We start from the raw sequence: 11709 nt of genomic DNA, 5'->3' as shown, positions 1-11709 counted from the left end.
TGGATAACGGACCTGGGACAAAGGAAGCTATCCCCTCCTGGTTCATGACCAATCATAATATGATACTATTATGTTGAACTATACAAAATTGCCTTTTCTGTGGGTCAAAATGGACAATTATGTATGGCTCCTTTTAAGAATAATAACGAAGTTATACTTACTGAGTGCTATGTTCTAGCACTTTCCATAAACTATCTCAATGAATTTTCACACCTGTCCTGTGACATAGGGACTGTTAGGGCCTCCATTTTATAGATGAGGAATCTGAAGTAAAGATGGAGGAAACTCCAGAGCAGCACGTGGTCAGCATTTTCTCGAGTTATTCCCATTAACTGCTTTAGTTCCGTTCTATGAAGCTGCCATAAGCGCCCACTCCGCGAACACTCGACCACTGCCCCTTAGAGGAGATAGAAGCTTCGGGTCCCATGAGCCTCTGGGCACAACATTTTTGTCAACCAGTCAATCCGTAACCTTGCTTGATGTGTGTTTCTATCTAACGATACCTTTTTAAAAATAGATTGTTGACTTGTGAACATCGAACTCAAGGCCAACAGCGGCCCTGTAACTCATGTCTGAATAAAGCTCATCTGCTAAATCTTTCCTCCACAAGACACTTCACAGCCTTCTTGCTCTCAGAGACACGAGACAGCACTAAGCCCTACACTCGGGAGCCACTCTGAAGAGCAAAACCACCAACAAAAGCACCACAATGAGAAAAAAAAAAGGCAGTCTGACACAGACTGTGGAAAGGAGCCTTGTTCACAGCCCACCCAGGGACAAGAAGGCAGAATAAAGCGTCCCCGTGCTCTGCCTCAGCTGGGAGCATCTGTGCTGAGCAGCTCCAACTTCTGGCAGCTCGGCGCACGCCTGCCAATAATAGCAAAAGCTCCGCAAGCATTGATTTGGGTGTTACAAATAAAGTTGAGCCCGTAGGGAAAATTCACAAATATGGAATCCATCAATAATGAGGACTGACTGAATTACTGGTAAAGTATCAAGGTTCTGTTTGCCCTCGGAGCTCCAGCCCCTCTGTCCACTACAGAGCTGCTGCCCTCTGCCACCTCCCCTAGGGGGCTTTTGCAGGGGCTGTGGCCTCTCCCAAAAGCGCTACCTAGCTCTTCACCTGGCCCTCCTTACTGTGGGTGCTTCTTGCGGGCATCAGGTCTCTCCCACTGCTCTGTGCTTCCCTCATCCCAGCCCTGATCATGGGACAGCAAGCTAGAGGAAATGCTAGACCCTCTGGGAAGTGCTTTACAAACACCAGAAGAGTAACTCCCGTGATTAAGTGCAGTCATTATTCCCATTTTGCAGATGGGGAAACTGAGGTCCACAGAGATGTTAGGACTTATTAAGTCATAGAGCCAATAAGTGGCAGAGGTGGGATTTGAACCTCACCCTAGGTCCAGAGTTCATCACTTCACCTCTTACCCAGGCTGTGGGTTCCAGGAGGTCAAAGATTTTCTGTTTCCTTTCCTCCTTCTCCCCAGGGTCCAGCACTGAGCCCCGCCCACAGCAGGAGCTCAAAAACTGTTCAGGGGTGTGTTGAGAGTCTTACCTTTGCCTTTGAGCTTCTCCAGGACTTGGGGCTGGCCTCCAACCAAGGCCAAGAACTCAGCCTCCAGTTCCTCATCATTAACTCCATCCTCAGGGATCATCAGGCCGTCTGGGGAGAGGTCAACCAGCAGGCCCAGCTGAGGGAACAGCAAGGGTCCAATCAGACGTCGGAGGCAGCCAGGATGGACCCAGAGTTCCCTCAGGAGGAAGGAAACCCAGACCTCCTGGGGAAAGTCGTTCTCCCTGGGGAGTGCTAAGAGGCCGGAACAAGCTCAGAATGCAACAGGTGTCCCAAGATGGGCCAGGCCCTCTGGCACAGATCAACACAGGGCAAAGGGCAGGCAGAGACCCTGCTCCCTGCTCTGAGCCCACGCCCATGATATGCTGCTGACCAAGTTCAGCGGGAAAAGCAGGCCCAACACCCTGCCCAAAGTAAAGCCACTCTGCACACCTGGGCTTTTCCTTCCAGCATACTCAGCAGAGGGGGCCATGCAGGAAGGCTGCAAGGGCAAATAGAAGCCCAGACAACAAAGAAGTTGAAAGTGGGGTTTTTATTGGATAACGGACCTGGGACAAAGGAAGCTATCCCCTCCTGGTTCATGACCAATCATAATATGATACTATTATGTTGAACTATACAAAATTGCCTTTTCTGTGGGTCAAAATGGACAATTATGTATGGCTCCTTTTAAGAATAATAACGAAGTTATACTTACTGAGTGCTATGTTCTAGCACTTTCCATAAACTATCTCAATGAATTTTCACACCTGTTCTGTGACATAGGGACTGTTAGGGCCTCCATTTTATAGATGAGGAATCTGAGGCACAAGCCTGTGAAGCCGAGTGTCCAACGTGCAAAGGCCAGCAGGGAACTCCAGGCTGGCCAGACTCTAATACCCTGGCACTAAGCTGTGGCCTGGGCTTCTTCCTTCAAAGCTAAGAAAAAACAAACTGTCCAGGTGCCTGAGGCAGAGGAGAGGGAGGAGGGAAAGGAGAGCCACTCATAGTCCCATGGGCTCATGGCAGCAGCTCTGGATTTGCACTTAGCTCTGGCCAAGCTGTTAATCCCTATGACCTTGGGAAACTGTCTTCACCTCTCTGGACCTCAGTGTCCTCATCTGTACAGTGGGGATAAAAAGTCTGATCTGGCCTGGCCGATGGGAGGTTCCGTGCGTGTTTGGGCCAGGAGTGCAGGAACTATCCATATCCCAGGTCGGAGGCCTTCCCCTCCCAAACTGGAGAGGCTGCGGCAACAGGTGGCCCTGAGCCCAGGGCGGGGCGCCAAGAGCTGAGAAGCTGGGGAGCCAGGGCCAGCAGGCCCCACTCTGGGGGCAGAACCTCATCTGGAGGGCGGGGACCGGGGCTTACCTGCAGGTGGTGATCGGGTTCCCCTGGGGGGTGGGGCCCTCTAATGAACCTGTGATAGGGCTGAGTAGGGTTCCCTAGGCGAGGCCGTGGGGTACAAACTCACCTGGCGGGCGGCGGCGGCACCTCGTCCTGGGGGTCCCGGGGGTCCCTTCCTCTTGTGCATTTTCCAGGCTGGATGCCCAGGCCACTGGCCACCTCGCCTGGCCTTGCCCTGCCTCCTCCCCCGGGGCCTATTGCCGCGCACGCGCACTTCCTGAGCCCCGCGCCCCTCGTGAGCTCCCCGCGACCGCTGACCCTGCGCCCTCGACCCCCGCCGCCTCACTTCCGCCTCGGCCCTCAGGCGCCGCGGCACCGCAGCGCAGCCACTGGACTTACTGGGCCCGCCGCAATGAAACTACGACTCCCGGCAGGCAATGCGCGGGTACGCGTGCGTACTGCGGGGCGGTGGGCGGTGCTGTGGGCTGCGCCGGGAAAGAGGCGGGTCGCGCGTGGTGTGTGAGTGTGAGGGGCGGTGCTATCATCGCGCATGCGCACGACGGGGCCGCTGGTTGCGCGGGAAAGAGGCGGCGCGCGCGAGCAGGTGTGAGGGTCGGTGGCGGCTCCAGGACTCGCGGCGTCCAGTGGCCACCTGTGGGCTCTGGCTTCTCCTGGCGGCCCCGTTCTGGGCATTCCACACTTTTAGGTGGCCGAGGTGGAGTTAATGTAGGTTTGGTCACCGAAAGTCGGGTTCATAGCTCTCAGGCTTCGGGCCTTCCCGCCCTTCAGCTCCAGACCCCCTGCTGCCCGGCCTCCGTGAGAGCCAACTTTGCCTTTTATTTTCTCAGAAAATCCTAACGCAAATGACTTAACCGAATTGTTTCCCAACAGATCCGGGCAGACCTACTCAGTTCCTGATAAGGACAGAGCGACCTTGACAACTTCAGTGGCCCAGGTCGGTTGGGGCTTGTCTGGACCCCAGGGCTGGCAGGAGCTGGTCTGTGGTGACTCCTGCATCCGGGCCCCAGGCATCCCCCACAAGGCTCCCTGACCCTTCGAAGGGCCCCAGGTGGCTCCTTCCAGAATCCTCAGGTGTCCCTGCAAGGGTCTCAGACCACAGCCAGAGGGGAGGGGGCTTCACATAGCCTGTCCCAATTTAGGGACTAGAGTTGAGGTTGTCAGGGCTTCCCTGGATGGGCAGATGGGCAGTTCCCTCTGCTCCCTGCAGCATGAAGGGAGGTTGAATTCTTACCGGGTCATGGCCCAGGGTGGTTGTGACTCCCGCCACTGTGTCCCCTTGGAGCCCAGCTTGGCCCCCCAGCCAGATAGGGTGAGGTGGGGTGAGAGTGATTTCTGCCCTCTGCCAGGGTCACTGGGTCTGTCTGTACCCAGAGACAGGGACTACCTGTAATGATGGGATTTTGCTTGTTTTCAGATTTTTCAAAAGAGGGATAAAATGAGTAAGAGGAAGAAGCTTCGGACTTCAGGTATTTGGACATTCAAGTTGGCACTGCTTTATTGCTGCTTCTGGTTATAGGAGGATTGTAGGTTTGTTTGTTGCAGAAATGCTAACATGACCACATCAAGCTCCTCGGGGGAAAAAGTGATTTAGTACATGCTAGTAAGAAAAGTATAAATTGTGGGAAGTTCATACAGTAGAAAGTGAAAGCTTTCTGCAGTTTCCTCCAGTCTCTGGTGGGATCCCATGGGCTTAGGCCAGGGGTACACTCTCAGAGACGACCTTAGAATAGAAGTACAAGGTCTTTGAGGTGCTACAGGGTCATTGGGTGTGTAGTTAATTGTTATGCTTTGGAACCAAAACCCTGGGTTCATCCCAGCTCTCAGGCTCCGTGTGCTATGTCAGATGACTTACTCTGTACCTCAGTTTCCCCCTTTTGTAAATAGAGGATAATAAAGGCACCTTCCCTTTCCATTCAAACAATGATTCTCAACCTGGTTAGGGGAGGATTTGTGCCCCTCAGAGGACACTGGAAATGTCTAGAGACATTTTTGGTTTCTATAACTGATGTATGTGGTGCAGGCTGGTTACTGGCATTTAGCGGGTTGAGGCCAGGAATGTACTAAATCCTACAGTGCACAGGACAGTTGCCCACAATACAAAATGATCTGGTCCCAAATATCAAGAGTACCAAGGCAGAGAACTTGCCCTAGAGCTCGTATGTGGATTAGTATTTGTAAAACACGAAGGATAGACCTTAGGTAGTACACAGTGTTAGCTGGTATTATGATTCTCCTCTCAGAATTAAATACAAAATAAAACAAAACCCCACAAATCTTTTCATTCTGAAATAATTTGGGACTTACAAAAAACTTGCAAAAATAGTTGAGCTCTTTCTACTCTCCCTCCAGCTTCCCCTAAGGTTAATATCCAATGCAACCACAGGACAATGAGAAATCACAGGACAGCATCAAAATCCAGGCACTGAACCTCAGTACCCTACTTCCAATCTTCTTTGTATACACAAATACAGTGGTTTTTTTTTTTTACTAGACAATAGAATCATCACACATGCTGATCTGTAATCCCCATTTTTCATTTTATGGAATATCATGACCATCTTTACTTGTGTGTGTGTGTGTGTGTGTGTGTGTACACACATATATGTATATATGTAGTTTTCTCATGCACAAAGAAAAACACCTAGCACGGCATAGCATAGCTCCATTTCCTTGTCATTGTTGAAGATAATTTAAACTTCTTGAAAGTTTAGAAATGAGGATGCCTGGGTGGCTCAGTTGTTAAGCATCTGTCTTTGGCTCAGGTCACGATCCCAGGGTCCTGGGATCAAGGCCCTCATCCGGTTCCCTGCTGAGCTGGAGGCCTGCTTCTCCCCCTGCTTGTGTTTCCTCTCTCACTGTCTCTCTCCGTCAAATAAATAAATAAACTCTTTGAAAAAAAAAAAAGTTTAGAAATGACTACTTACTGGCTAATGAGCATAGGGAGTAGCACTCATTTTTTTTTCCCACAATGTGGGATAGAAAAATTAGCAATGGATTAAAAATGTTTTGTGTAGAGATGAGCAACAGGCTGCTCGGAAACATAGGAATTTCACTGACCTTGCCTGGGGAAGCTGGGGACAGCCAGGCCCACCCACAGCAGGTCATTTGGGGCCTCTCTTGGCAATGGGCTTCCTAGCTCAGTGGATCCAAGGCTGGTCCAGGACAGCTGTTTCTGTGTGTCCTGGAAGAGGTGGGGAGAGAAGAAGACGATTCTGGCAGGTGGTGAAAGAAGCCCTTCCCTCCCAACATCTTTGGCCTTTGGTGTTGAACATAAGGTTCTGCCTTTAGTTTTTCTTAAATTAGTCCTGTGGGGATAGATCACAGGAAGGAAATGGGAGGCTCTTCACTTCTGTTGATATTTTGGTTTTTATTTGGTGCACATGTCCACTGGATGAGCAAAGTGAGCTAGTGTTTGGGCATCTTAAGAAACCAAATAAACAAAGCTGCTTAATTTTGCCTCTTTTTTTGGCAGACCACAAGACGGGAATATGGTTGTGTAAGAAGCATTCATTGGAGCCTTGCTCTGAGTGCAGCACTGGGGTGGACACCTAAGCAGGGTGGGATGACAGGCAGGACAAAGAGATCAGTGGGTGCAATAGACTCAGTTCCTGCCCTTGTGACCCTTAGGGTCTACTCAGGGGAGAAAGAAAAAATGCTTCTAGCTGAGAGCACTAATCAAATACGCAGCAGTACAGTGAAGTTCTAAATGGGCACACCATAACTTACAGAATCCAAAAATTATAGGAAAGTCACGGTGGTCTTCTGGAACACAAACAGCTGAGTGAATGCTAATGAGGACCCTGGTGATCAGTACTGGGGAGAGGGAGCTTATTCAGTGGGTTTGCTTCAAGCTGTGTAAGGAGCTGAGGTTGGAAAGGGTCTCCTTGACAGACCTCCAGAAAGATCAGGCCAGGGTCTGGTTTGCCTTTTTGTTCTCACTATGGGGTCAGGGGCATAGTTTATAGTAGGTGCTCAATAAATACTCAAGTACCCTTAGGTGTGCAGGCACTGCAGTTGCACTGACTGGATGCCATTCCAGATTCCTTGGCCTCCATGTACCTTAGCTTTCTTATCCATAAGATGGATGTAACAGTGGGAATCCTACCTTGAAGTTTATTATCACGCATCCAACTTCTCAGGACAGCGTCTGTCTTGGAACTCACTAGATTCAACCCTTATCTTTTGTTTTGGGTTTTTTTTTTTTTTAAGATTTTATTTATTTAATGGACAGACAGAGATCACAAGTAGGCAGAGAGGCAGGCAGAGAGGAGAGGGGGGAGGCAGGCTCCCCGCTGAGCAGAGAGCCCGATTCGGGGCTCAATCCCAGGACCCTGAGATCATGACCTGAGCCGAAGGCAGAGGCTTAACCCACTGAGCCACCCAGGCACCATAAACTCTTTTTTTTTTTGAATGATTGTTTTTTGAATGATTTGTTTTTTGAATGATTGGTTTGGGGCCACGTTTAGGGAGGTCTTAGAAGTCAGCCACTAGGGGCGCCTGGGTGGCTCAGTGGGTTAAGCCGCTGCCTTCGGCTCAGGTCATGATCTCGGGGTCCTGGGATCGAGTCCCGCATCGGGCTCTCTGCTCAGCGGGGAGCTTGCTTCCCTTCCTCTCTCTCTGCCTTCCTCTCTGTCTACTTGTGATCTCTCTCTGTCAAATAAATAAATAAAATCTGAAAAAAAAAAAAAAAGAAGTCAGCCACTATTGGCAGTTTCTGTGTAAGGAAGTTTCCTTCATTCAGCAAATAGGTGTTAGGCTCTTAATTGTTTTTTTCAGTGATGGGGAAGGTATCACAGAGATAGAAGAGACCAAGGGGCAGCTGGAACATCACTTCCCTAGTACTTGACGACTCTAGTCCCAGTTTTCCCAGGACAGATAATCTGCAGGCATCCACAGAAAACTAGAGTGGCGCATAATTTAGTCCTGTCTGTGTTTCCTGGTGGTGATCTCTGTTTTACAAAGATGTTTATTCAGTCATCTACCAGGTATTTATTGAGCACCAACAGTGTACTAGATGATCTTCAAGCCTCTTGAAACTCAGCAGAGGGTGAGAAAGACCCCTCCTTATATTGAGGGAGATGGAAAATAACCAGTGCATAGCTACTGGCAAAAAACAAAAAAACAAAAAACTGTGAAGTGGGGGTGCGTGGATGGCTCAGGTGGTTAAGCTTCCAACTTGACTTCAGCTCAGGTCATGATCTTAGGGTTGACCTCGAACCCTGTGTCACACTCTGCACTGGGTGTGGAGCCTGCTTAAGAGTCTCTTTTCCTCCCCTCCCCTCTCTCTCTCAAAAAAAAATTTTTTTTTAAAAAGCTGTGAAGAGAATAAAAAAAAAAAGAGCATGGGTCTGAAAGAGGGTGCTCTTTAGAGGAGTCAGGAATGGCCCTTTACATCAGCATTTGAGCTGAGACCCAAGGAAGCCAGTACACACCTCTCACCACCTTCCTAGAGAGACAATCGGCTGGGCCAGGTTATCTGGCGTAGTTTGGTGCCAGGCCACCTCAGGATTCAGTCTCAGTCACGACCGGTCCTTAGGTAGAAAGCCTTTAAATCCCATGGCCACCTAAGCTCTTGGACAAGGTGCCATCCCATCTGTCTCTCCGGGCTAGAGTCAGAGCAGGGGTTTCCTACCCTTGGAATAAGCTTGCTCATGTTGCAGCTGTGGCCCTGCCACGTTTGGTGTCAGCCATAGCAGTGCACACTTCCTGCATCTCCCATCCCTTTATCTTCCTTTCTCTCTAAATCAGGAGGAGAAGGAGTCCGTCCTCCGAAGGCCCCAAAGAACCCAAGGCTAGAAGACTCTGAGAGGCCCCCCCAGAATTCTGAGTGGGGCTCTTCATGTCTCCCTGAAGAGTCAGAAAGCAGATCAGAACCCGTTTCCTCTACAGAGCAGAAGACAGAGGAACCAGTACAGACAGCCTCCAGGTTGGTGCCTTGGAACATTCCAGCCAGCCTCCCCACCAAAGAGACCTCAGCCCAGTAGACAGGACATAAAGGGGAGGGGACCAACGTAACCCATCCAACTCCACACCTCCCCCTGGGCAGGGTGCAGGGGCCCTCGGGTTGCTTCTCAAAGCCTTCCTCCCCAGACTCTCCTCTCTAGCAAGAAAGGATATTTTAACCAGGAGCAAGGAAAAACTTGAATTTTTCAATATCACTTAATAATAGAATGCATCTTGTCCTGTCTGCTGGTCAGACCCATGTTAATCCTGCATTCCTTCTTGACCAAGAAGGGACTGATGGAGTTGTAGGTCTGCAAAATAATAACTCATGAAAGGAGATAGTAGTTATATGCCAGACAGTATGCTAATGATAAACACTTTACCACCTATCCATTCGTTTGTACTATGAGATAGGTTTTTATCCTCATGTCACAGGTGAGAACTCTTGAGATTTGGAAAGATCAAATGACTTATTTGCCCAAGGCCACTGAGCTGGTGCAGGGCAAGCTGGGGGCCTGTGTCTGGCTCCTGTGCTCGTAACCACCATGTGTTTCTCAGTTCCTCTTTTTTTTTCCCCCCCAGGAATATGTAATGAAGGGCAGTGGGGGAAAAAGGAGGATCTGGACAATAGCTTGTTCATGGGGTTAAACCACATATAACTAGAGCAAAGTAGAAAGGGTTAGCAGGAGTTAGGAGAAGGAGGGTTCCTGCCACCAGAAATCCTCAGAGAAAGCCTCATGGACTGGTCTACAGGTTTTCTGAGTAAACAATTGCAGCACACAGTCTGCCCAACAAAACTGTTTTTGGAGGAGGAAGATGTGTGATCTCAGGTCACTGCAGTTTTAAGATTAAAGGCAGCACTGCTGTGTGCATGATATGAAGAGGGGTCACATGTCACACCTAAGCCATTCTCCCAGGCCCCACAGTATCACTGTACTCCTCCCTCCTGGTGAGGCCAACAGGGCTCATGGGGTCCTAGGCACCGCCCATCTTGCTGTCTGAGTCCGTAATAGTCAGAATGCATATAAGTGGGTTCCCACCCTCTTTTTTCTATTTTTGTTTTTAAAATGTTTTATTAAGAAATACCATGTGTGTGGTGTCTGGGTGGCTCAGTCGGTGAACCGTCTGGCTCTTGTTTTGGCTCAGGTTGTGATCCCAGGGTCGTGTAATCAAGCCCTGCATTGAGCTCTGCAGTCAGTGCAAAGTCTGCTTAAAGATTCTCTCTCCCCTCTCCCCCTTCCCCACACATGTGCTCTCTCTCTCTCTTTCCCCCTCAGATAAATAAATACATCTTAAAAAAAAAAGAGGGTCATCTGGGTGGCTCAGTGGGTTAAAGCCTCTGCTTCGACTCAGGTCATGATCCCAGGGTCCTGGGATCAAGCCCCACATCGAGCTCTTTGCTCAACGGGAAACCTGCTTCCTCTCTCTCTCTCTCTGCCTGCCTCTCCACCTGCTTGAGATCTCTGTCTGTCAAATAAATAAATAAAATCTTTAAAAAAAAAAAAAAAAAGGTGGAGTGCCTGAGTGGCTCAGTCGTTAAACATCTGCCTTCAGTCTAGGTCATGATTCCAGGGTGTTGGGATCAAGCCCTGCTCAGGCCCCCCGCTCAGCGGGAGGCCTGCTTCTCCCTCTCCCACTCTCCCTGCTTGTGTTCCCTCTCTTGCTGTGTCTTTCTCTGGCAAATAAAATCTTAAAAAAAAAAAAGAAAAAGAAAAGAAAGAAAGAAATAGCATGTGCATAGAAGTATAATAGAAAAAAAGGCAATATAAAGCAAACAAACCTAACACATTTATGTTGAGAAATAAAATACTACCTTACAGGCCACCCAAACAACCCATTCTGAATAAAAATTTTCAAATAGGGGCACCTGGGTGGCTCATTCGTTAAGTGTCTGCCTTCAGCTCGGGTCATGATCTCCAGGTGCTGGGATTGAGCCCCTCCTCAGGCTCCCAGCTTAGCAGGGAGTCTGCTTCTCCTTCTCCCTCTTCCTCTCCTCCTGCTTGTGCTCACTCGCTGTCTCTCAAATGAATAAATAAAAAATATTTTTAAAAATTTCTTTTCACAGAGACTCTTGCTATCAGTATGTAGATTTATTCTTTCTCCAACAGCTCCCTAATACAATTTAAACCTGTTACACATCTTCATGCTTTTTCCTATTCCACTTCTAAAATTTCTAAAATTGAAATTTTAAAAAAAATTTATTTATTTGACAGAGAGAGAGAGAGAGACAGTGAGAGAGGGAATAGAAGCGGGGGGAGTGGGAGAGGGAAAAGTGGGCCTCTTGCTGAGCAGGGAGCCTGATGCAGGGCCCAATCCCAGGACCCTGGGATCATGATCTGAGCCGAAGGCAGATGCTCAACGACTAAGCCAGCCAGGTGCCCCTAAAATTGAAATGTTGAAGTTTTAGTTCCAGATTTTGATCTTTTTTCTTAACAATATATATGTATATGTATATATATATATATATATATATATATATATATCCCCATTTATTTAGATAAAACCATAAATCTCAGATGCTTTTTAAAAAGACCTAGTTTTGGGGTGCCTGGGTGGCTCAGTGGGCTAAAGCCTCTGCCCTTGGCTCAGATCATGATCCCAGGGTCCTGGAATCGAGCCCCACATCATGGTCTCTACTCAGTGGGGAGCCTGCCTCCCCCTCTCTCTCTGCCTGCCTCTCTGCCTACTTGTGATCTCTGTCTGTCAAATAAAATAAAATCTTTTTAAAAATGTTAAAAAATGGGGCGCCTGGGTGGCTCAGTGGGTTAAGCCACTGCCTTCGGCTCAGGTCATGATCTTAGGGTCCTGGGATCGAGTCCCGCATCGGGCTCTCTGCTTGGCAGGGA

The 11709-nt window shown here is 49.0% G+C and overlaps 2 protein-coding genes across 3 annotated transcripts in view; one reads left to right on the top strand and one right to left on the bottom strand.

Annotated features, from left to right (window-relative positions):
• The window catches only part of CC2D1A (coiled-coil and C2 domain containing 1A), a 15778-nt gene extending 12445 nt beyond the window's left edge, over positions 1-3333 (bottom strand). For both annotated transcript variants that reach the window (XM_059389192.1, XM_059389193.1), the window contains exons 1-2: positions 3027-3333; positions 1556-1691 (exon numbers count right to left, since the gene is read on the bottom strand). In XM_059389192.1, coding sequence (XP_059245175.1) covers positions 1556-1691; positions 3027-3086 — 196 coding nt within the window. In that variant the 5' untranslated portion in view covers positions 3087-3333. The remainder of the gene's footprint in view (positions 1-1555; positions 1692-3026) is intronic.
• Positions 3334-3462: 129 nt separating this feature from the next.
• Positions 3463-11709, top strand: part of BRME1 (break repair meiotic recombinase recruitment factor 1) — a 22277-nt gene continuing 14030 nt past the window's right edge. Inside the window, exons 1-4 of the mRNA XM_059389189.1 lie at positions 3463-3503; positions 3791-3854; positions 4335-4386; positions 8669-8846. Coding sequence (XP_059245172.1) covers positions 4356-4386; positions 8669-8846 — 209 coding nt within the window. The 5' untranslated portion in view covers positions 3463-3503; positions 3791-3854; positions 4335-4355. The remainder of the gene's footprint in view (positions 3504-3790; positions 3855-4334; positions 4387-8668; positions 8847-11709) is intronic.

This window comes from Mustela nigripes, chromosome 2 (genome assembly GCF_022355385.1).
Source record: "Mustela nigripes isolate SB6536 chromosome 2, MUSNIG.SB6536, whole genome shotgun sequence".
Classification (NCBI taxonomy): domain Eukaryota; kingdom Metazoa; phylum Chordata; class Mammalia; order Carnivora; family Mustelidae; genus Mustela; species Mustela nigripes.
This window is presented reverse-complemented; position numbering and strand designations above follow the sequence as displayed.